General features: G+C 41.0%; 1 protein-coding gene across 2 annotated transcripts; it reads left to right on the forward strand.

Annotated features, from left to right (window-relative positions):
- The first annotated feature begins 2,527 nt into the window (after positions 1-2,527).
- LOC147637083 (uncharacterized) lies at positions 2,528-6,708 on the forward strand. Of its 2 annotated transcripts, XR_015266323.1 has the most exons (3): positions 2,528-4,265; positions 5,049-5,249; positions 6,204-6,708. XR_015266323.1 is itself a non-coding variant. In XM_086800699.1 (2 exons), the coding sequence occupies exon 1, from the start codon at positions 3,322-3,324 to the stop codon at positions 4,261-4,263; it is 942 nt and encodes a 313-aa protein (XP_086656825.1). In that variant the 5' UTR covers positions 2,551-3,321; the 3' UTR covers positions 4,264-4,265; positions 6,204-6,708. The 2 variants fall into 2 exon arrangements, 1 of the variants encoding a protein (XP_086656825.1); XM_086800699.1 differs by lacking the exon at positions 5,049-5,249 and having other exon boundaries at positions 2,551-4,265.
- Positions 6,709-23,922: the final 17,214 nt, after the last annotated feature.

Raw genomic sequence — 23,922 nt, forward strand, 5'->3', positions numbered from 1 at the left:
AAGTTATCACAATATTATAAAGATTAAAACTAATACTAAGAAAATATTGTTATCATTTTTTAAATCATAATTTTTTAAATAAATATTCACAATAAAATAAAAAATAATAGATATATTTTTATAATTATTCTTTTCAAGTTTTATGTCACTTATCACTTTCTTTCATAAATATGTTTTTATGAATGAAAAATGAACAAAAGAATGAGAATAATTAGATTGACAAAATTATATATTATCTTCTTTCCCTTTATGATATATAATCTAATTTTCTTTTTGAAATAAAAAATGTACTTACTTTATTAATTATTATAATTTATTTTTATCTTCTTTAATTAATTAAGTATCTAGGTAATAATTGATGAAAATTGTCCAACTAATTTGAATTGCAAATTCAAATAAATGCAACCTAGAAGTCATGTATGCACATCATCATTAGGAATTCAAATAAATGCAACCTAGAAGTCATGTGTGCACATCATCATGCAGAATAGTAACATATTTACCATTAATATTTCCTTTCATTCTCAAAAGACAACCAGGTTTGCTTTTACATTCATAATCGGAATACTCATAATCATCGTTACCCTCTTGCTTGAGTGAACTACCATCCTCATCCTCGATCATATGCAGCTTTGCCATGTTGCTTTTCTTCTTCTTTCAACAATCCATTGCAATATGGCCCTCTTTGTTGCACTTGTAACACCGAATGACACAAGGTTTGGGGTCCCCTTTGTTAGGCTTGCTAAAAGTATAAACCCTCTTGGCATCATTGTCATTTTTGTGCCCTTGGGTTTATCAAATTTCTTTAGAAAGAATCCTGTTTTCTAAGGTTTTATCACTTGATGTTCGGAATTCTTCGCCTCTTTTGTAAATCCATTTTCCCCCTCACAATTCATGGTTAAAGAAATAACAAAGCTAAGGGGGAACATATTTACTTCAGCTCTAATAGTGGTCTAAGTCATGCTCAAATTTCTCTTTGTTCCTTGTGGCTTATCTATGGCTTGCAATTGAAGAAGGTTCTACCAAAATCTATCAACATAGGTGGACATAGACTCTTTCTCCAATTGGTGTAAGATGTCCCAATGTTGCCTAGCCCTAGCCTTGTATTATGGTGGAAGAAATTTCTTTTTGATCAACTTCTTTAAAGATTTCCAAGTTTTGGGTTTGTGGTTATTATTCTTGGTGACATTCCACCATAAAAAGCAGCGCTCTCCACGTACTTGATTTTATCCTATTTAGATAATTTCTCCCCTAAATAGTCATCATTACGCAAGCTAAGCCAAGAAACTACAACAGGTGCATCTTTCTTACCATCATAATTTTTGAAAAGTAAAAGCTTTACAGCTAATCTCTTACTACTCTTCCTAGAATCCTGAGCATGTAATGTGGCCTCAACAATCTACGGATTTTAGAGTCCTCAGAATTGATGAATCTTTGCCTCTACTCCTCTTTCTTCATTAAAAAATCTTTTTTCTAGCTCCCTCATCATCTCCCTCTCATTAGTTATTTGATTATGCAAAGTGTTAATTTGCTCTTCACTAGATGGAAGAAGTGGATTTTCCCCATGATAGAGAAAATAGAAGATCAAGATAATTTTTTCCATTGTTCTTTTGCAAAGTACGATGGGTGTCAGTAACTCCAAGAATGAGATCCGAGGGAGGTACCACTGCCTGTTCCGTGAAGGCTTTGGACCTTTGCGTGTCAGATCATGGACTTTGAGGACCAAAGGTGCTTAGGGCTCTTCATACTTGAGCTTAGACGCCACAGAGAGAGCCTATTGAGGGACAGGAGGGCAGTGGGACCAAAGCCACCTAGATAGAGGGCCCTCACAGATTTTTTCAGAGCCAGCACTATAACCCCACCAGCCTCTACTACCCCATCTACAGGCCTACCCGGCAAACCATCCTCCAGAGGAGTCACCCTGGACAAAGCCATTGCCATCTGTAGAGCGAGATGCCTACGCCCACGACCACGAGGATCGCGTCCACAACTCCCTCACTATTGGCAGATTCGAGCCATCATTGCCCGCCCCACCGGAGGAGTTTACCGACGATTCAGTGGTTTAGCTTTCAGCTCTTAGCTCTCTTAGGATGTTACTATTTTCATTCTTTCTTTCAGATTTGTTATGATGAGACATCATCATCATCAGTTGTACCTTGTTTTGGTCTCATGGGCCATTTCGGCCTTTAGGAGACGTTAATATATCTTTTTCTCTCTCTCTCTCTCGATGCACATATATGTTGTTGGAGGCCCATTGCTACCAAGTTTCCACCTTGAAGTGAAGGAATCTTTGATGTATCTCTAACCTCGTCGCATCAAAATACTTGCAGCCAATGACACTCGGCCTAATTGACTGGCAGATACTAGTGGTTGTTGGAATTTCGGGCTTTCTGCTCAGGAGAAATTGTTTCCACTAAATTATCACACTTGCAAAATGGACCATGGAGCTTGAGCCTAGCAAGGGCTTCTGGCGAGGTTGGATTGTGATTATCAAGGCTGTGATCGTTGCCTAGCATGTGAACAGGCTCTCTCTTTCTCTCCCTCTCTACACGCACGATTATGGGGAGAGTTCACATTGCGGTCGTCGGAGGGAATCGACGTGTTCATGTACAACCGATTTCAAACGCTGCAGTGGGTTCCGGCCGGCGGTAGGTCGGACGGAGCCCCCAGCTGTAAGCGCCGTAGTGAGCGTCGGATTCTGCGTTGTCGGTCTCTGGTGATACTAGAGAACGGCAGAGACACCCACTCCCTTTTGTCATCTCGCATGTGGGAGTTCAAAGAGCGGCGCCAGCACAACGGTGCATTTTCGTTTCGATTGGAGTGCCGGAAAGCAACGGAGAAGGTTCCGGCGATCCTTTTTCCATTCGCGAAGGGTCCCCCGTCTGCAGAGAGGAGATGTTGAAATGAAGAGGAAAATTAGGGTTAGGGTGAACCCCAAAGCTCTGTCCAAGGTTTAGACGTAAAATCTAGAGAGGGGGAGCTAGGGTTAGGGTTTAGTCTAAGACGAAGGCAAGTTTTGTCGAGGATCTGGGATTTAATCAGAGATGCCCGAATGAAGTCAGCGAGAGAATTTAGGATTAGAGACGGCAAGCTCCGTGCTATGTTCAGGCGTTCAGCTTTCCGTCTGCCAGGGCAACGGGAAATTAGGGTTAGGGTTAGGCCAAATTAGGGTTAAAGAACGGCACGAAAATTAGGGTTATTCTAGAAGAAGGGCCAGAAAGTGAATATTAAGGTTATTCTAGGGTTTGAACTGTCAGCTTCTCATCTTCAACGCTGGCAAGAACTGTGTGCTCGTCTTTCTCTCCATCGCAGAAGCCCGCCATGGCTTCGACGAAGAAGTCCGGACCTCTTCTTCTCTCTACAGGGAGTGATGAAGATAGCAGGAAACCTCCAAAGAATGCCGCCTCTTCCGAATGGCCGCTCAAGGCAGTTGCCATCCTGCTGGACATCTATGTGCAGAAGTTCTCTGCTGGCCGTGGGTACCTGAGAGGCAAGGACTGGGAGGAGGTCATGACCAAGGTGAACACGGAGTGCGAGGGCTTGAAAACCCTAAAAACTATTAAGCAGTGCAGAGACAAGGTGGACAGCTTGAAGAGAAGGTACAAGATGGAGAAGCGTAAGGCCGTCAATGGCAATGATGTCACCTGGCCCTTCTTCAGCAAGCTTGATGACATGATGGGATCTGTCTTCAAGCAGGCCAGAGGTTTTGAACCCCTTGACAGACAGCAGAAATCTTCTATGTATTACAGCCATGGAGATGATGAAGATGATGATGATGACGATGATGATAAGCAGTGCTTCTCTGGCTCCCCCGAAGAGTGCCGTGGTGTCGATAGCAGACGCTACAACAGGCACTTCTACATGGATCACATCGAGAATGGCAAAGCCAGAGCAGAGGAAAGAGATGCCATGTCTGAAGAGGGTTTGAACCTCCATCACTCAAATCAAGCACCACTGAAGCTTTTGAGCCTGACAGGAGCACAGCTCTCTACTGATAACTCCTCTGGGCAGGGTAGGCACTCCCGGCCTCCACTGCCAGGTGCCACGAGCAAGAGCCATGCTAGGAAGCGTGAGCCCAATGATCCAATGCAGGCATTGGCAGATGCTTTCACAGGGTTTTCTGAGGTCTATGCTCGGGTGGAGTTAGCCAAAATGGAAATCTTCACAACAATGAAGCTGGAGTTGGCCAAACTTGGGAGGAAGAGGCGCAAAAAGCACAACAGAAAGGATCATCCAAGTCCAAGCTCCAACAGTTCTGGATAAAGGTAACCTGCTAAGTGACATGGTCTGACTTTGATGATTGCTAGAGTCTCTCCTCCCCAGACTGATCTAGGCCTTGCTTTTTTTCTGAGAGAGATTAATTATATTTAGTTGCCAGGGCCCGAACCTTGGACCTGCTCACCCCCAAGCCAAGGCATTATCACTTGAACTACAGCCCGCTGGCATGACTAAAAAAAAAGCTGGTGTCTTTTGGCTTGTGTTTCAGGTCTTGAACAAAGTCCACTGCAAACACAAACATACCTTGGCTTTCGCCACTGGCAGCCTGCCCATGATAGTCCTTAGGCAAGAAACCAAGTGTTTGCTCTGCTTGCTTCTAATTTTGCCCACTATTCTACTTTGTGTACATACACATGGGACAACTTCTTATTTTACAGCTTGTTTATCTCAATACTGCCAAGAAGAGGATTGGGTAAGATTCTTGGAAGGAAAAAGAAGATTGGGCAAGATTTCCGTTACCTTTGAGTAATGAAGATGCCCAAGTCTTTTACCTCTTTTGGCTGAACACCTGGGCAATAGAAACTTTTGTAGCCTGGTCAGCATTTCCTTAACACCTAGTAGCATGCTGCTCTTTTGATCCATCTCTTTTCCTTTTCTTGGTTAATGCCCTTTGCTTGCAGCATTTTGTAGGCCATCATGCAGGCTCTGTTTAATTTGAAAAGAGTGCGGTTTGTCAAACAAAAGAATTCTGGAAGTTTAGAATCTGACAGATAAAACCAGGACCAAGGAACCTAACATCAGTCGTTCTCTCTGTCTTCTGTGCATGACAGTTGGGAACAGCCAGCAGCTAGTTGCTTCGGGACTTGGATTGGTCTTGGCTCCTGCTTACCCATTTTGTGTGTCTTGGAGTTGGAGTGGAACTAAGGCAGGAGCCCTGGAGGAATTGTACTCTTGTTGTGTGCGTGCATGCATGTGATCTGATTTTGCAGTCTAATGTCTGTGGATAAGCTACATTGGCAAATCACAAACTGGTAGGTACTGACAGAGTGATGCTTTGGTGCGAATCTGCTGGTATCTTGTGGTCTACTGCCTGTGGCTGCATCTGTCAGGGTTCACTGCTTAAGATCTTCTGCTGAAAGTTGATATCCAACAGGGTGGAAACTATAATTTCCTATGTCTTCCTGCACTGATACCAATTTCACATAACTGCAGCAGAAGCATGGCAAAACTAGCTACCTCATAGACCAAGCGAACAGCAAGCATGCAGAGAGTGTAAGGGTTGAGAAAATGTACACAACACCTTGGCAGCTTTCCTGCAACACCTTGTCCCAATGCGGCAATTCTGGCTGGTGGAATTGGCCCTTCTTTTGCTGGCTGCAGCAGACTTTGTAGCTGAGCTAGGCTAGCTTGACCTTGTAAAGGTCTTTACTCTGGCTTGCATCTTTTTCTGATCCTCTCCTAGCCCTGCTCTCGTCTCCTATCCCTGCTTATGCTATTGCTTTAAGCTGTTACATCTGCTTCATAAGCATGGGCAATTCTTGTTCATTTTTTGGCCATCTTTTAGGTATAATGATCACTTTGGGGTTTGTTGATGCATGTGACAGAATTTGTCAGGAGTATTTCTTTGTCTGATTAAAGAAGATTCTGTAGTCTTTAAGTGTCCTTTTTAGATGGATGTCTTTCAATTCACAGTGGACATGAATGTAAGCTGTGTGTGCGCATGGGGGGTGTGTGTGTGGGAGCATATATTGATACCAAGTTCTACACCCACTATTGGGCACTGATGACACTGATGACGTTAGTGGGGATGTCATAGTATCTAGTCCATACTATGCATGATGGACTTGATGGTTCACTGTCTTGTGGATGACTACCATGAGGTTATAAATTGCACTTTCTTATAAGGTGAATTGGGGCATGTTCCTGGATTCATCTAGGTATATATATTTGTTTTGAGCTCACCTCTACATTGTGTTATTTGGCAGCTTTCTGGAGACAAACACTGAGATGAAAAGTAACAGCAACCCAGTGTACAGTATACTGGTGGACAGGCTTTCTCTTGGTTTTGGGCTTTGAGGAGAACATACACTAAAGCAATGATGTATAGTGGGCAATAGTTAGTTGCAGTCTGCCTTTTATAAGAAAAGGAAGTTCGTGAGCATTAAGTCTTGCTGGGTCTGATGCTATTTAGGAGAGAAGAGGGCATTTGAAAAGACATGGACCATGATGCAAAGTAGCTTGCGTGACCTCTGCAATTTCAAGCTATCTTCCCTTACTTCTTTGTATGGAATTTATTTTAGGTGACCCGTGTGGTGTTACCTTCCATTTTCTCTCTACGGTGTTGACAAGTCAGTCGCATGATGGCATCTTAACGCAATAGCATGGCCATGCCAACTTTGAGAAAGGAAGTTGTAATATTTTTTGGGTCTTGTATACTACTCTCTTCAGTTTGCAAATTTTGTCCAACCTGGAGTTTGGGTCTTTACTTATGTTTTTGTATTTCTTGCCCTTCCTCTTTCCCTCTCCTTTCATATGTATATGATAATTGAGCACACAATGTTACAGATATTGCCTGCAGTCATCAACCTGGTAGTTGTGTGGTGATGTTGGGACATCTAATCTCTCTAAAGACAAAATTCCATTTGCATTATTATTACTTAGAGAAAAAGTCCAATTGCGTTACTATTACCATGTCTCTGCTGGTCCTTTGCCACCATTCATTGAAACCAGAATTGTCAATGCAGATCCTTAACCATAGTTTGTTAATAAACAAGTTGGAACATGATAAATGTACCTACCCATGAGTGGTGTTGCCACTTCCAAGAAATTGTTCAACTATTGACCATGAAGGATGGTATCATACCCATCCTTTGGAACCATATGAGACTCTTATAAGCTTCTTTATGACAAAAGTTATATTCTTCTGGATGTACCTAATTGAACAGCTTGTTGTGGACTCTTGACCTGCATGATGGTGATGTTTTGAGGGCATAACCATAGGTGACCTCATAGTGGCAGCTGCAGTGGATTTTTCCAGTTTCATGTAGTAATGATATGCTTTCTTTGGCTTATTGTGTAGCTGCAACTACTAGCTGCTGTTATATATCTGTGTGCTGCACCCCCTGATTATATTAAGTTATCTGTTTGGATGGTATCATGGGCAACCATCACATGTGCATTCCAACACACCGATGTGGTACATGCCATCAACGCTGATGTTTGCTTTATCCCAAGTGTTACAACTTTTTTGTTAAATTTTGGTACTAGAAGCTTGTAACCCACCGTGCATAATTGTCCAATGCAGGAGTGTAAGCGTTTGTATAAATGGGGTCTAGGCCATATAGTTCTTTTTGCTGCAGTTGAATAGCAGAGTGTAAACATTGGAATAACAATTGGATCGGAGTTAGTATGCACACTCTAGGACCTTTACAAGTTGTGCATACGAACAAGCCCTTAGTAGGTAGGTAATATTTACGCTCTAGTGCATGGGGCTAGCTAGTTAACTGCCCCTGCCACCAGCAACCGAACTTAGTTTATCCTATGCAAGACTCGTTCTTCTACCAAGGAGACCTATTTAAAGGAGCACTTGCACATATTCCAAGTTTGATAGAATGAGGCCTCGTTACTCTATTCAATTGAGTTCTCCAATCGAACGTCAGCTTCTTTTGTCGGCGGGCACTTGCGTGAGTGGCCTAGCTCATCACAACCCACCCTAACCAAGAGGTTGTGGGTTCAAGCCTCGACATCGTAGGGTTGTGTGTGTGAGTGGTGTAGCTTCTAGCTTTGCTACATCCCCTCAAAAGAGGGCTTTCCAAAAAACTTCTTTTTGTTCCTTCCAAACATGTTTCTTTTATTCTTCTTCTTTTATTTTTTAAATAAAAAGGGCAAGGCCTTTGCCCAATTAGTTACTAGGTAGGGACCCGTCGCCCAACTACCAAGGGGGGAATTGGCCCCACTACCAAAGACCATGACCATCAAACATATGCACGTCAATGCAAGGTGTTGCACGCCCTTAAGCCAACCGATGGAACTCTCCATGCCACCACCATTGTGAAAGAGTGCACAGAGCGGAAGCAGAGTGGCACTAGAATGTGCTGAACAGAGAGTGCAAGAGAGAGAGAGAGAGATGGAGAAAACTATGCTGAATATACTGAAGCAAAACAGTCCCAAGCAAGAGACACTACAAGTCTCATAAGTGAGGGACCAAAATATGTACAAGACTGAAATGGGAAAAGAGAGGCCAGCACCCACTATTTATAGTAAGGGAAGGCTGGCCGACTGGAGCTGCAAAACAGGCCGACTAGAGCTACTGGACATGGCCGACTGGTAAATTCCAGAAAGGCTGGGAACAATCCAGAAAAATAGTAGAAAAAGGGGTGGCCAGCCCACAAGCAAGGGCCATGCAAAAGGGACCAAAAGGACACTAGAAATGGGCAGAAATTGGGAATGAATGTGCTAACACCCCCTCTCAGCACCAGATGCTGAACATAACTCCGAGAAGCCGAAGAAGTCATCCTCTGTCAAAGACAAAAGAAAGCAACAACAACAGGTACCAGGAAAGAGCAATCTCCACAGCAACTCAGCTACTACTGCCAGGTACACTGTTCTTCTAGAAGAAATCAACCATGAAGGTTGCATCGTGCTGCTCCAAATATCGGTGCCAAACCCAAGTATAAACATAGTGTCACAAGAATCCCTAAAAGCCCGTAGCTCCAAGAAGCTGATACCCTCAAAAGAAATGGAGTCCATCTGCTCCAACTCTGTACCAAGAGTAGCCAAATGATGTATAATAGCACCCTCCTCGAAGGTCGGCATCGTCAGATGTAAGAACTCAACTTCCCCCTCTGAAAACTAATGTCGGGAGTCCACAGGCCCAACCAAATCCAAATCCCAATCCCTGGAAGTACCACTGTGCCCCAGGCACGGTCACGGACACACCTGACCACAATCCAGAATCCTCACACAGAGTAAGGAGAAGAGGAACATTCACTGTAGTGGTACCACTGTGCCCCAGGGAACGGTCACACGGGGACACACCTAACCACAATCCAGAATCCTCACACAGAGTAAGGAGAAGAGGAACATTCACTGTAGTGGTAACTGAAGTAGTAGTAGCCTCCTCAATAGCATCACACAGCGTAGAAGCAGGCTCCTCCATAGAAGGCAAAGGGACCAGCAACACATCCTGGTTACTGTGGTAGACGAAGAAAGAATCGGAGGCGAAGCAATAGGAGACAAATCCCCCTCAGAAGTTGTGAGCAAAGATAGCCCATTGTCTTCCTCAAAAAGATTACCAGATATATCATCTTGGTGGCAACAAGGAGAGGTATGTACAGAAACTGAAGGCAGGGCAACAGGAGAAACAAACTCCTCAGATGCAGTGAGAAAAACTGGCTCACTATCCTTCGCTGGAGGAACATCTCCAAAAGAAGTATCCATAAGATCACTGGCTGCAGAGCACCCAGAAGCAGAAAGCATTTGCTGATCATTGGCATCACCATACAGGTCACAAAGCAACTGCCACACATAGAAGGTAGAAGCATCATCAGGAGCATAGACGAAGTGTCGAAGAATCCTGACAATTCAGGAGAAGAAAGCTATAGATCTGTCCGTCAGTCTTCCTCCACTGACACACATCCTCCGCAAAGGCAAGGTCCGGCAAGCATCGGTTCTTGTACGAGAAAAACTCCATCAAACCATACTCCCTGAGAATAGAAGTAACCTGCATTTTCCATGACTGAAAGTTACCACCATCCAACTTGTCTGCCTCATCAAGGAAATAACAAGAGAGTGGTACGGGAGCCAAGTCTGAAGTTGTCATCATTGATCCAATCAAGAGAACCAACCCTCATAAGATAAAACTGTCCAAATCAGAAAATGCTGATATAGGGTCTTTCCTCCCACCAAAACGCAGCCCTAAGAGGCTGGACAGCACCCGAGAATATGCTATAAGAGGGTGCAAGAGGGAAAGGCAACAACAAGGACAGTAGCTTGGGCTCTCCTCAAGAAAAAACGCACAATCTCTGAAGAAGAAGTGTCCTCCACAAGTACCAAGAGTGCCACCAAAGCCTGCAACACCAAAGACCCCCTCTGCAAAGGAGAAAACCCACGGGAGAGGAAAAACACAGCAAAGGAAGCTACTGTCCTGAAGAAAACAGGCCACCTATGTCTCAAACTCCACGTGAAATAGAAGAAAACTGGTCAAACAATACCAGAAGATAGTGTTGATGAAGCCAAACAACTAAAGGGCGCAGTAACCAACAGGCTCACTCTAGAAAACACAGCAAAGGAACCGATCTGAGAGAAAAATGCAGAGGCAAAGTGACCAGGCTCAGTCCAAAAAACGTAGCATGAAAGAGCTGGAGATATGAAGGAAAACGCAGAGAAGGAGGTGCTGAAAACAGTGCTAAATCTAGGCAGCAAAGAGGTTGCTAAACCGGGAGCGATGATACCATGAAAGAGTGCACAGAGCGGAAGCAGAGTGGCACTAGAATGTGCTGAACAGAGAGTGCAAGAGAGAGAGAGAGATATGGAGAAAACTATGCTGAATATACTGAAGCAAAACAGTCCCAAGCAAGAGACACTACAAGTATCATAAGTGAGGGAGCAAAATATCATAAGTGAGGGAGCAAAATATGTACAAGACTGAAATGGGAAAAGAGAGGTTAGCACCCACTATTTATAGTAAGGGAAGGCTGGCCGACTAGAGCTGCAAAACAGGCCGACTTGAGCTACTAGACATGGCCGACTGGTAAATGCTAGAAAGGCTGGGAAAAATCCCAGAAAAATAGTAGAAAAAGGGGTGGCCAGCCCACAAGCAAGGGCCATGCAAAAGGGACCAAAAGGACACCAGAAATGGGCAGAAACTGGGGATGAATGTGCTAACACATTGTAGACATGGACAAAGACAAAGAGGTATACAAAGACAAGGAAGAACCTTCAAAGGAGCAAGAGGATCTACCCCGCTTCCTCCACCACATCAACTGAGCACCACCTCCTCCTCCTACATCTTCTTTTATGCCTTCCAAAGGCCACACCCATTCCAACTCACTAATGCCCCCCCATTTGATTCTTCCCAATTTTCTTTTGCTGCCTCCATCTCTTCATGGCATCCATCCTCCACCACCCTACTGACCTATGGGATGCAATGGGCTTTGAGTCCACATTCTTGGGATTACTACATGAAGTAAATATGCTAATCAACCAATCTATGGTCTCAAAGGAGCTGGGTGATGCTCCGAACCTATATAAAAAGCCACCAATTGCCAAAGAGGAATAGCCACCCACCTACCATGGACTCAAGTTCATATCTCCCCAAGCATGAGAAACAACTCACGTATCCCCATTGTATATCCTTGGGAGGTGATATCACAAGGCAATTATCTGTGGTGGATTTCTTACAAGCCCTTCCTCTATTCTTTCCACGACACAACATCTTCAACATCTCTAGTTAGTAACACGAGGACATGGTCACCTCTAGGAAGAGGGGTATATTAACCACTCTGATTGACATGGCCTCACCTCATCCTATTTTTTAAGGCATTGCACCATCTTTTTGTGATCAAAGCTTATCGTTTGTAAAGTGGTCTTACTTGAGATTAATAGTTTAATTGGGGAAGTCTAAAGATTTTACGTATACTTGTTGGAAGCCAGAATATGGAACCAAGGACTATTTTTAGTCTTGGTCAGTTAAGTGTGAACATTAGCTTCATGTATATAAGCAATTTTTACATTAAGCAATAGAACAAATCATTCCCCTTGACAATAAATGGTGTGTTCTCCTCCCTCCCTCACTCTTTTGCATGCCTTGTGTTGAATCTTGCATAACTTGATGGATGCTTGCATGATTGGGTTTAATTGGGCATGTGAGCTCTTTTCTCCTCACTTACTCACTCTCTTGCATGCCTTGTCTTGAATCTTGCTTAGCTTGATGGATGCTTGCATGAATATTGCATTACACAATAGAACAAATTATTCCCTTTTTGACAATACATGGTGTGTAAGCTCGCTTCTCCTCCCTCGCTCTCTTGCATGCCTTGTGTTGAATCTTACCTAGCTTGATGAACGCAAGCATGATTAGGTTTGATTTGGGCTTTCTTCTTGCTTAGAGCTTCTCTTTTCTTCCTCTTGCGTGATTAGAGCCAACCGTAGGAATCTCCTCTTGCTTCCATCAGCCAAGGAATCTCTCCTCCCACACCCCTCCATACAAGAAAAGGCGATCCTCCTTGTATGGTTCATGCCAACCATACAAAGAGTATAGGATATTATGATTGAAGCCTTCAGTCCCCCTCTTCCAAAGTCAGAAATTGAGTATGCACAAGAAAAGGTGGGACTTTGCAGTGGCACATTTGGCAAGGCCAATTGAGGCTGCGAGGAGATCAGCATGACAAGGGGGAACGCTACAAGCATTGCAGATGGACGTGCAAATGGATTTCATCAAGATGACTGTTTCATACAACCTCTTGTCTTACAGTCCGACTTAAGGTTCTAAAAGGTAAAACATAGAGTATGGAGGAAGCCTTGTGACTTTGACTAAGTATAAGGAATATGGTATCAAATTGAAGGCATGTGATAGTTAGATTCCCTTTCAATGATCTCATCAACATGCTTTGCATGCCATGAAGAGGGACATTCTTGAAAAAATTTCCAAGGAATAAAAAGGCTAAATCCCCATTTGAGAATCCTTTTGTGAATTGGAGAATTTGGCTTGGACAAGGTATGCCAGAGTCGAAGGAGGATGCCAAGACAAGGAAGATGGAGTAGAGACTAGCACATGAAGACCAATTCCAGAGTCAAATTTGAGGGAGGAGGATCACATGGGAATTCATGTAAGGATGTGGATGTGGTTGATGAGGGTACTCATGCATGAGGCCCTTGTGAGGAAACGGACCAAGATTCTTTTATAGAGGTATGAGTTAGTGCTAATTTGAGTGAATTTCATTCCATAGGTTATTGTGTGTGTAATTGGATCCAAAGACATATATGTTGACTATTAACTTCTTTGACTGATAATGCTAACGTTCATGATGCTCCATGCCTCTTGGGTACATGTGTAGATAAGATTGCATACCGTGCTCCATGATCAGAGGAAGAAACATTTACATGTGTGTGTGTTTGATGTTTGTATATATATTTTTTATGAGAGAGAAAGAGAAAGCGAAAAATGTGTTTGTGTGTGTGACTGGTTTTATATATGTTGTGGACCACTCCTCGGAGTTGGATCTCATTGGTTCTCAAGAATGTTTAAAGAGGAAAATAGCAGTGCATGTGTCATTGATAAGGAGTACCATAGAGGGTGCCTTCTTAAGTCAGTGTCAAGGGGGATAAACCCAAAGGTGGAAAAAAGCGGTGCATGTGTCATTGATAACAAGTACCATAGATGACTAGGGTAGAGGGTGCCTTCTTAAGTCAATGTCAAGGGGGATAAACCCAAAGGTGGATATGTGGCTGTTTAGAGAGCTTCCTTAAATGTTTTGGTTAGTGAGACATGCTTGGAGGTGGCAAATTTAGGTTTTTTCTTTGAGGTAGACATGGATGCACAAAAATGGATATTGATGAGCTAGAAGAGGGACTCATAATGATGGATGAGGGTCTACCTTTTGACCTATTACACACGTGTTACTGTAAGGATGTTATGTATACTCATGGAGACATCTGGATTTCTTTGATTTCTCCATTGGCTTGTTGGGACTTTCTCACATGGAAATTGATCAAGTTGGTAACCAAGTTAATGAAAGTCTAGTGATGAGTCTTGTGATGTGGCAAATCCCTTGCTACTAAAGCTCAAGGGCCACAATTAATGATACACAAGATATAAGGGATTAAATCATGGTTAATAATGATTTACTAGATATAAGGGATCAAATCATGGTTAATAATGATTTACTAGATCATAAAAATCATTTTGATGATGATTTTAAAACTTATTGGGATGAATGTACATATTAACTAGATCATAAAAGTAAATATAATGATGATTTTTAAACTTGTTGGGATGAATGTGCATATTACAATTGCAACAGTAGACTCTGATGAAGACTATACGACCCCTACCCCACTATTCTATTTAATAGTGGAAGACCTATTCTTTGTTGGGATGAATGTGCATATTACAATTGCACAATAGTATGCATGGACGAAGACTGTAAGACTCCCATCCCACCATTCTATTCTATTTAATAGTGGAAGACCTATCCTTTGAGGGGTAGAGTGACTTACTCAGGGCCTCCCCTATATTATGTCATTGAATGGCTATCCCAGCGGCTCCTCGAGGTTCAACTAGAAAAAGTCCCCTCATTGAGGGAAATGTAGGTGATTCCTCATCTAAGAACCTAAAATTTTTATCCCATGTTTCCCTTCCCTAGAGCTCCGAGATCCACTCTTAAATAATATATGCAACTATACACTTTATGAGGAAAAAGCAAGCCTTTGTGAAGCTTCATTCACCAAAGAGAGAGTCTTAATCTTATGGATGAAGCAAAGACTCACTTAAAACCTTAATCTTTCACAAGAAAAGATCTTAATCACACATGCCAACTCTTAATCATACATGCCAAGCCTTAATCTTTCACGAAAAATCTTAACCACACATCTCAATCCTTAAATATGCATGCCAAGCCTTAATCTTTCACCAAAGGACCTTAATGACATCCTTAATCATGCATGCTAAGCCTTAATCTTTCACCAAAAAACCTTAATCATGCATGGTTCCCATTACTTTTCCTCGTCTCACTTTAGTCCTTTTCGAAGGCTTGCTTGAGAGCATAGCTTCATCCCTTCTGCTTGGAACACTCACCAGCTAGAGTTTCTCTAGTTCACTAGATCTCATTTCCTAAAATACATCACCCTTAGAGTTTTCTTTATTGTTTCCTTGAAACCCTTTTTCCTTTCAAGTGGGTCAAGTTCTAATCCAAGATCAGGGATAAAGGATCTAATTTAATCATTTGTCTCTAACACTTTTATCCACAACTTGATTTTTTTCCCATTCAATCCAACCCCATAAACATACTAAGGAGGTCTCAATCTTTCCAATATTGTGCTTCAATTAACGTATGTTTATGTAAACATAAGCATCGTCAAGCTGGTGTTCCCATAATTCTAACATTTAAAGTCATACTTCATCACCCAACAAACTAATCACCTCATAACATCATCACCCTTATCAATCATACTTTTCAACATACCTCTCAATATACTCTTAAAATGACACATAACATTTTACGTAGTGTTCTTTGGCTTCTTTAACTTAGTAATATACCTCTTAATAACTCTTAACATTACATGCAGCATACCTCTCAATATACTCTTAACATTATATGCAACATACCTCTCAATATACTCTTAAAATGACTCATAACATTTTAGATAGTCTTCTTTAACTTCTTAACTTAGCAACATACCTCTCATTATCCTCTTAACATTATATGCAACCATACACTTTATGAGGAAAAAGCAAGCCTCTTTGTGAAGCTTCATTCACCGAAGAGAGAGCCTTGAACTTATTGATAAAGCAAAGACTCACTTAAAATCCTTAATCTTTCACGAAAAGATCTTAATCACACATGCCAACTCTTAATCATACATGTCAAGCCTTAATCTTTCACTAAAAATCTTAATCACACATGCCAACTCTTAATCATACATACCAAGCCTTAATCTTTCACTAAAAATCTTAATCACACATGTAAATCCTTAATCATGCATGCCAAGCCTTAATCTTTCACCAAAAGACCTTCACTCATGGCATCCCTTAATCATACATGTCAAGCCTTAATCTTTTACTAAAAAACCTTAATCATCACACATGTCAATCCTTAATCATACATGTTAAGCCTTAATCTTTCACAAAAAAGCTTTAATAACACATGTCAACTTTGAATCTTGCATGTGAATATTACACCTTACAAAAAACCTTAATCATCACACATGCCAATCCTTAATCATGCATGTTAAGCCTTAATCTTTCATAGAAGAGCTTTAATAACACATGTCAACTCTAAATCTTGCATGTGAAGTTTTAATCTTTCACAAAAAAACCCCCTTAATCATGGACGTTAATCATGTATACTAGGCCTTAATCTTTCACTAAAAAGCCTTAATAATTTAAAAGAATGAGAAAAAATGCTAATATAAGCATTAATCGACAAGCTTAAGTCTTAATCTTTCAAAAGAATGAGAAAAAATACTAATATAAGCATTAATCAACAAGCTTAAGTCTTAATCTTTCAAAAGAATGAGAAAAAATGCTAATATAAGCATTAATCAACAAGCTTAAGTCTTAATCTTTCAAAAGAATGAGAATAAAATGCTAATATAAGATTAATCAACAAGCTTAAGTCTTAATCTTTCAAAAGAATGAGAAAAGGTGCTAATGTAAGTATTAATCAACAAGCATAAGCTTTAATCTTACCTTAGTGGAGGCATTTTGTCCCACGCAAGGAGCAAGAGAAAGGAGGGATAAGTAGGCACCACGATCTTAAAAAAATGCATTCCATCTATTTGCAACACCCACCTTATAGAGTTAGATTCAAAGATCGCATAATACGTGGCATCTTGCAAAGTTTGAGCTCTTTGAGCTTTCACATCATCCCCAAGTGATGATTACAATCCATGTATGTATTTCACCATTTTGTTGTACTCATTCATTCCTCAACAAACATGGAAAGCTTTCTAAATTGGTTCTTATACTCCTTGATGAAATTTCCCTTTTGTTCCAAATCATACCATTGTCCCACCAATTGAGCTCGTTCTAATGGAGATGTGAAGTTTTGAAACATGGCATCCTTGAATGCCTCCCAAGTATCAAAATGCATACCCTCACATTGAGTAAACCGCCACCATGAATGGGCATAATCTTCCAAATGCAACACGGCAAATTGTACTTTGTCCTCCTCCTCACGGGATATAATGCAAAGTACATCTCCATCTTGCTAATCCATTCCTCCAATTCTTCGGTGGTTGTGTTCACCCATTTGAACTTGGGAAGTGTAATCTTGTCCTTCACATCTTTGACCCTTGGTGGTGAATCCAATGTAGTACGTCCATGGGTAATGTGTGGTGTGTCCCATCTCCCACTCACATTATACACACCCCTTGAAGATCCCTCCATGGCATCCAAAGATGCAGGCTTCTTTCCAAGCCTAGAAACCAAAACAACATGACCACCTTGATGGTCTCTTGAAGGCACATTTGACTTTCCTTGCATACCACCAAGATTCCCATGTGGATTTGGTGTATGGTCAAATCTATTCACACCCCTTTGCACACCCAAAATCCGATCTTTAAGAGTTGCAAACCTTTCATGCATCTTGTCCATCATTTGATGCATCAACTTAGCATTCTCATTGCCTTGACGCACAAGCTCACTCTACTACTAATGTAGAGCACCTCCTTTTGACATCTCTTTGTGCATCCTTGATTGCATCAGTGAGATCAATCCTTAACATATCCAAAGTGATGTTCCCCCCACCAATGAGATTTGATCATGTCCACTAGTGTTGTGCAACGGTATTCCTTCATTCACTATTTGCCCACTAATGTCATGTAGATACCCTTTCTTGTTGCATTGCCCTTGAGTTTTTCCCATGTTCAAAAATGGAATGTGGTGCCACATTTTGACCATGTGGATCATCACCCAATGGAGTGTCAACCACATGTACCATTCCATCACTAACCATCTCATCGCGGTAACATCTTGAACTTGGTTCCCTTTCATGAGTACTTGTGCTTGAGCTTTTGCCTTCCATGGTTTCCCATGCTACCAAGTGGTTAGTAGAGCAAACGATAACCAAATTGGGAGTTCCTTAGTTTTCCGTGTTCGTCTTGATGAGAGGAACACTCCTACCACCCTGAATTACCACTTTGAGCACCCCTATATCTCTATGTTTAGCTGAAAGTCAACTATGTTAGCTTGACCACCCAAATGGTAACGGAATCAAATTTTTTTTGGCTCATTTGGAATCTCTTAGGTAGTTCTCTTAAGCTATGTAAACACCTTGAATTTAGTCCACATTGTTTTGGACTGAATTGGAACTTTCAATCTGACCAAACTAGTCCCTTTGCACCCTGAAACGGTGTCCAAATCAACCACTTGACGGCTTGTTAGATTTCCCTTAAGATGCCCTTTCAAGGATTCTCAATGCCTTTGAGAGATCTTGAATGGTTTGGGAGGACTGAATTGCACTTTTGTATTCACTGCAGAATGTAAGAAAACCATAAAATTTTGGCCATAATATCCCCGCAATACGGACCAAATCTCAATAATAATCCATTAGCATTTGCCCAATATCCATTCATGACATAATGTCCCAAGTATTCACAACCATAAGCATTCACTTGCCAATGCAACTCTCATGCTTTGATCACCACCAAACGAGTGTCCATGGCATGCTCAATCAAGTATCATTTGGCTTCCATAGCCTCGGCATTCTTGCAACGTAGGCAAGTTGTGTGTCAGAGGAGCGCTTTATGCTTGTCGATCTCCCGGCCAAGCCTTTCCACCCTCGTACCTAGTCTGAATCTAGGCACAAGTTGGGGCCAAGTCTTCACATCCAATGTACCTAATACCCCTCCTTGTTGTTGCTGCTTTTCCAAAAGCACTCACGAGACAAGGAGAGTTCATACCATGCTTCTCAGGGCCTCTCCTCCAATGCCCGAGGTATCCTCACAAGCATACTAGTAGATGCTAGGAAATTGAAGTGAGAGTACAAACGAGGTGTATGTGGATGTAATTTCAAAAGAGAAGGTAGGAGCACTTACAATGTGTTTAGCATGACTCATGCTACTTTCATTTTATCAATTACAATGAGCATGTACTCATGCTTTCCTTCAATCATCGTAGTAGCTCCAATGTACCAAATCACATCAAAACAACATCCAAGTAGCATCCAACACCATGTGAATCAAAAGGAAAATGATTTACAAGAAATAGCCCCAAGTAAGGGTTCCAAAAGTTCAATGCAATCATAGGATCATGTAGGCACATGTATGTGCTTGTTTTAGGCCAAGATTTGGCACTAACATAAAGCCACAATTCACTGTTTTCATGGACAACACTTCAGCCCTTTGCCTTCACTTCATAGCCATCATTATTTTCCAATAAAATCATCCAAATGACAAATAGAAGCTTCAATAGACCAATGGCAACATAAGATGTGATGCTTGCTTAATGCCAACAAGCAAGGGCACATGAGAAGGCCAAAAAATTTCAAAAATTTCAGCCCAGCTATACCATACTCTTGCATCCCCAAATTTCCTCAATAGTAGGCACATTGACCATGCAAAAGCCTTTCAACCTCATAGGCAATGTATACCATCATTGCATGTGGCATTCAAAGAAGTGAAGCAATGGCATTCAAAGCTAAAACGTAGCCTTACACATTCCAAAAAAAATGCGCACAGTCGAAATGCATGAAGAAGGCTCACGTTGATCGCGCTGTCGTTTCGTCGTGTCACGTTGAAGAAAGTGTTGAAGATGTTGTTGAGGTGGTTGAAGGTGTTTAATAGCTGCGATTGCTAGTCGAAGTCTCGCCTTTAATAGATCTTCTTCACAGCCACACTACACCAAAAAAAAAACGTAGCAACCGAACCTAGGCAAGCCAAATCAAGCCCTTGGATCTTAAGCAAGCCATGATAGATTAATAGTGATTGAAGGCAATTAAGGGCAAGTTTCTTTGCAAAAAATGTGTTGTAGAAAATCATGAATGTCCATGAAATCGGAGGTGAAGCACAGATTTCTTGTTATATGCACATTATGTGTACATATACTAAGAGGCTAACCCACATTAGGCTTGTGGTGAGCATGGGAGCGAAGCTCTAGTGGAGCATGGATTCGGACTAACCTTAAGGGTTAAGGTTAGGGTCAGGCATCCAAGGGTCACACATGGGAAATGGAGAGTCAAGAGTCACTTGAGGGCCCTCCTATATAATAGGGGCATGGGACACACTCAAGGGAGGCTAAGGCTATGTTATCTTGAGGCTAGGTTATGATATGATGTTCTCTTGTATAGAGGATTATATCTACTCACCTACCATCACACTATAGCTACATGTTACTGGATTGGAGTTATACCTCTTGATGGTATGGGACATCAAGGTAAAGGTATGTACTTCATTATAATTCATGTGTGCATTCCTTGGGCTCGAGAGTGGTCGGGTGGATGAGTTTATGCCTGATTTATGCATAACAATTATCTAGAGAGATCTTAGGGTTTCAACATTTCTTATGATAATTGTTATGCATGTTTATGCATAACAATTATCCAGAGAGATCTTAGGGTTTCAACATTTCTTGTGAGATCAAGTTAAAGAGGAGGTTGATTTATAACCAAAACCCTAAGGTAATGTTTGCAAATCTCTCAGATTGAAGCCTTAATTTCTCCCACATCAAGCAAGAAGAAGAGGGAAAAGTAAAATGTTTTAGATTAACTCCCTAATCAAGATTAACAGTTTTCTCCCAATTTTGGTCCCAAGATTAAAAATTAGGGGCAGCTCCCTTAGAATCTAGTCCTCTGCCATTCATGGCCCAAAAAGCTTAGAAAAAGATCAATCAAAAGATTAATACCACTCAAGAAAGATCAATTCCCTTCAACAAGATCACTCATGTCCCATTTATTGATTAAGAAAATAAAGAAATTTAAGAAGATCAAGAATTCCTCAATTTTTCTTGAAACTAAGATGAAAATGGATCAAAGACATGGCTCTGATACCACTATAAAGATGGGAGAGAGAGAGAGAAAAAAATGCACTCATAATGGAGTACCACATGCACTCAAGGGAGTACCACCATAGCCATGGAAGCTTGAAGCTCCAAGAAAGTATGTTTTGATTAGTAAAATGATCAGTTTTTCCTAATTACAATTTGTTTACTTATATACTTTCCCACCTTTTCACACTTATTAATGTTGGTTTCCCATACTTGCCCAGCCATATCCATGCCTATGAGCTTCCCTTATGTCCAAAACTAAGCCCCCTTAATTATATTAACAAAGGAGGGGCATAAACCTTAGGCTACTCAAAAAGCCCAATCTACTTTAGCATAGTTGGCCTCCTCCTAGACCTCTTCTTGATGCTCTTCCTCTTCTTGAGTTGCAAGGTATGCCTTTTGTACCTTTTTCTTAGGGAAACAATTCTCCTCAATATGATTATCTTTACCACAGAATCCACGAGACTTCTTTGCCTTTGAGTCGATGAAGCTCTTCTTGTTGAAGTTCTTGTTAGTGGAGAACTTGTTCTTAGTGCATTATGTTCCTTCATAGACATCGGTCTTCTCTTGCTTCTTCTTGTACTCCTCAAGGAGTGCAGCTTCAATGTCCTCTAAAGAAGGTTCTAAAAGATGTTTTATAGTAGAGACCAAATGTCCACTCTTCATTGGGCATACTTTTTAATAAAACAACAACTCTGCTAGTTGAGACATTAAAGTCTTAATGTGATTTAGATGAGTTGGAAATGAGTCAGAAGCTTTTATTTCAAGTTTGAATTTTAAGGCTAATTTTTGAATGCTTCCCTTTTGCCCCAAATAGTTTTTCCATAATCTCCCATGCCTGAGATGTGATGAATATAATTATCACTAAGGCCTAATGTAATGATGGCAAAGCCTTCTCATCCTTAGCTTCCCATGCAATATCTGATTCCCTTGTCCTAGGTTTGTCTTCTTTTCCATTTGTAATAGCCCATAGAACTTTCTTCACGAGGATGAACTTCACCCTTACTTGCCATGTGTTGGTTCCTACCCTATGAAACTTATCAATGTGCATTGAATTGGGCATGATGATAAATAGCAAGGTCTTACCTCTAGGAGAATCTCCCAAGCAGTGTCTAATGCTTTTACAAAGAATTTGATTAGTGCTAAATGTAAAGATTAAGCAATGATTAATTGTAACACTTCCAAAAATAGTGAATAGGGTGATTTGGAGTGAGCAATTGATTCACCACATCATGGGGAAAATATAATGTGAGCTGATAGGAGCTTGTAGCAACTTCCTAATGGCAATAATGAACCACCAATTGCATCAAAACATTGATATTAGGGCTGATTAAGCCTTGATTAGTGAGGCTAAGTCATTATTCATAGTGTTAAAAATGACCCCACTTGCAGGATGTGAATGATGACCTTGCACTCGTCCAATGTCAAAATGCTTCAAAGGTTATGTAGAGCTATGTGTTTAATTGTGTTCGAACCCATAAAACATGTCATTAAGCATAATGAGCATGGATTAAACACCATATTACCAAAGAGACTTTCTATGAACTCCAATCAACACGATGGAGCCTTCCAATAGAACCAATGGAAAAATTGAGATACGAGTTATTATAGAGCACCCTAAAAAACCCTCAGGGCTCTTGGAACTAGAGAAATTCAACTGGATTCGCTCGTAGATCTAGATTTCTCCCAAAAAAATGGCATCTATTTTTCGTGCTTCTGATTTGCTGTGCTTTTCTTCAATTTCGTCGGGCTATACTACTGCGCCTATGAGCTCGGATCAAGGCCTAAGCATTGCTTTGAGAAATCCTATTGAGTGTGGGGAGAAATCTTGCCTCCATTGCAGCTAGGTAAGGCAGAAAGAGAAAAGAATGACAAAAAGGTGATTAAGCCAATGAAAATGATTAACCATGGGATTAATAAGGCTAATTAGTATTAATGCAAGCATTAGGATTATGACCCAAGCTCTGATACCAATTATTGGAGATCATGGAGGCTCAATCATATCAAAATAAGCCATGGCTAAGAAAAATTAAGAGTGATTCAGACTTAAACACAAGTGATTAACTTAAGCAATACTATTAGCATAATGACCACACAATGTAGGAGAAATGGAGAGTGTGTTTCATTCCTGAGAGTGATTCAGACTTAAACACAAGTGATTAACTTAAGCAATACTATTAGCATAATGACCACACAATGTAGGAGAAATGGAGAGTGTGTTTCATTCTCGAGAGTGATTCAGACTTAAACACAAGTGATTAACTTAAGCAATACTATTAGCATAATGACCACACAATGTAGGAGAAATGGAGAGTGTGTTTCATTCTTGAGTGTGTGCCTCTTCAATAGGCTGAATACAAGGCATAGTATGTGTCATGGTGGATGATGTCAAGCATCTTCTCGATCAACTCCTACATTATCTCTAGATGCTCTCCTACAATCTCTCATCAAAACTCAACATTGGTGGGTTCATAAGTGCAGAATTAGTGCATTTTTTACAAGAGTAAAGCCAAGGTTGTGAATGCCCCAGATAGCCTTAGATATTAGTCATGGATATTTGGTGTATTTCCCAGAAATCCCCCCTCAACCAGATTCCATGACAATGCTACATCCCCCCTAGCCATGATGGAATTCATAGTGCTCATTAGACTTAGTAGCTATGTTTACAATGCCAAGCCCATAGATCTTACTCGTTATAATGACAATGCTAGATAGTCATGTGAGAAATATAATAATGGTTATAAAGCTTTATGGTTGAGTAGTTATGTTTTGAAATGTTACCTTTTAACAAAGGAGGGGCATAAACCTTAGGCTACTCAAAAAGCCCAATCTACTTCAGCATAGGTGGCCTCCTCGGAGACCTCTTCTTGATGCTCTTTCTCTTCTTGAGTTACAAGGTACGGCTTTTGTACCTTTTTCTTAAAGAAACAATTCTCCTCAATATGATTATCTTTACCACAGAATCCACAAGACTTGTTTACCCCTAAGTCGATGAAGCTCTC

This window comes from Cibotium barometz, chromosome 7, assembly GCF_041138505.1.
Source record: "Cibotium barometz isolate CiBa-2024 chromosome 7, ASM4113850v1, whole genome shotgun sequence".
NCBI classification, from domain to species: domain Eukaryota; kingdom Viridiplantae; phylum Streptophyta; class Polypodiopsida; order Cyatheales; family Cibotiaceae; genus Cibotium; species Cibotium barometz.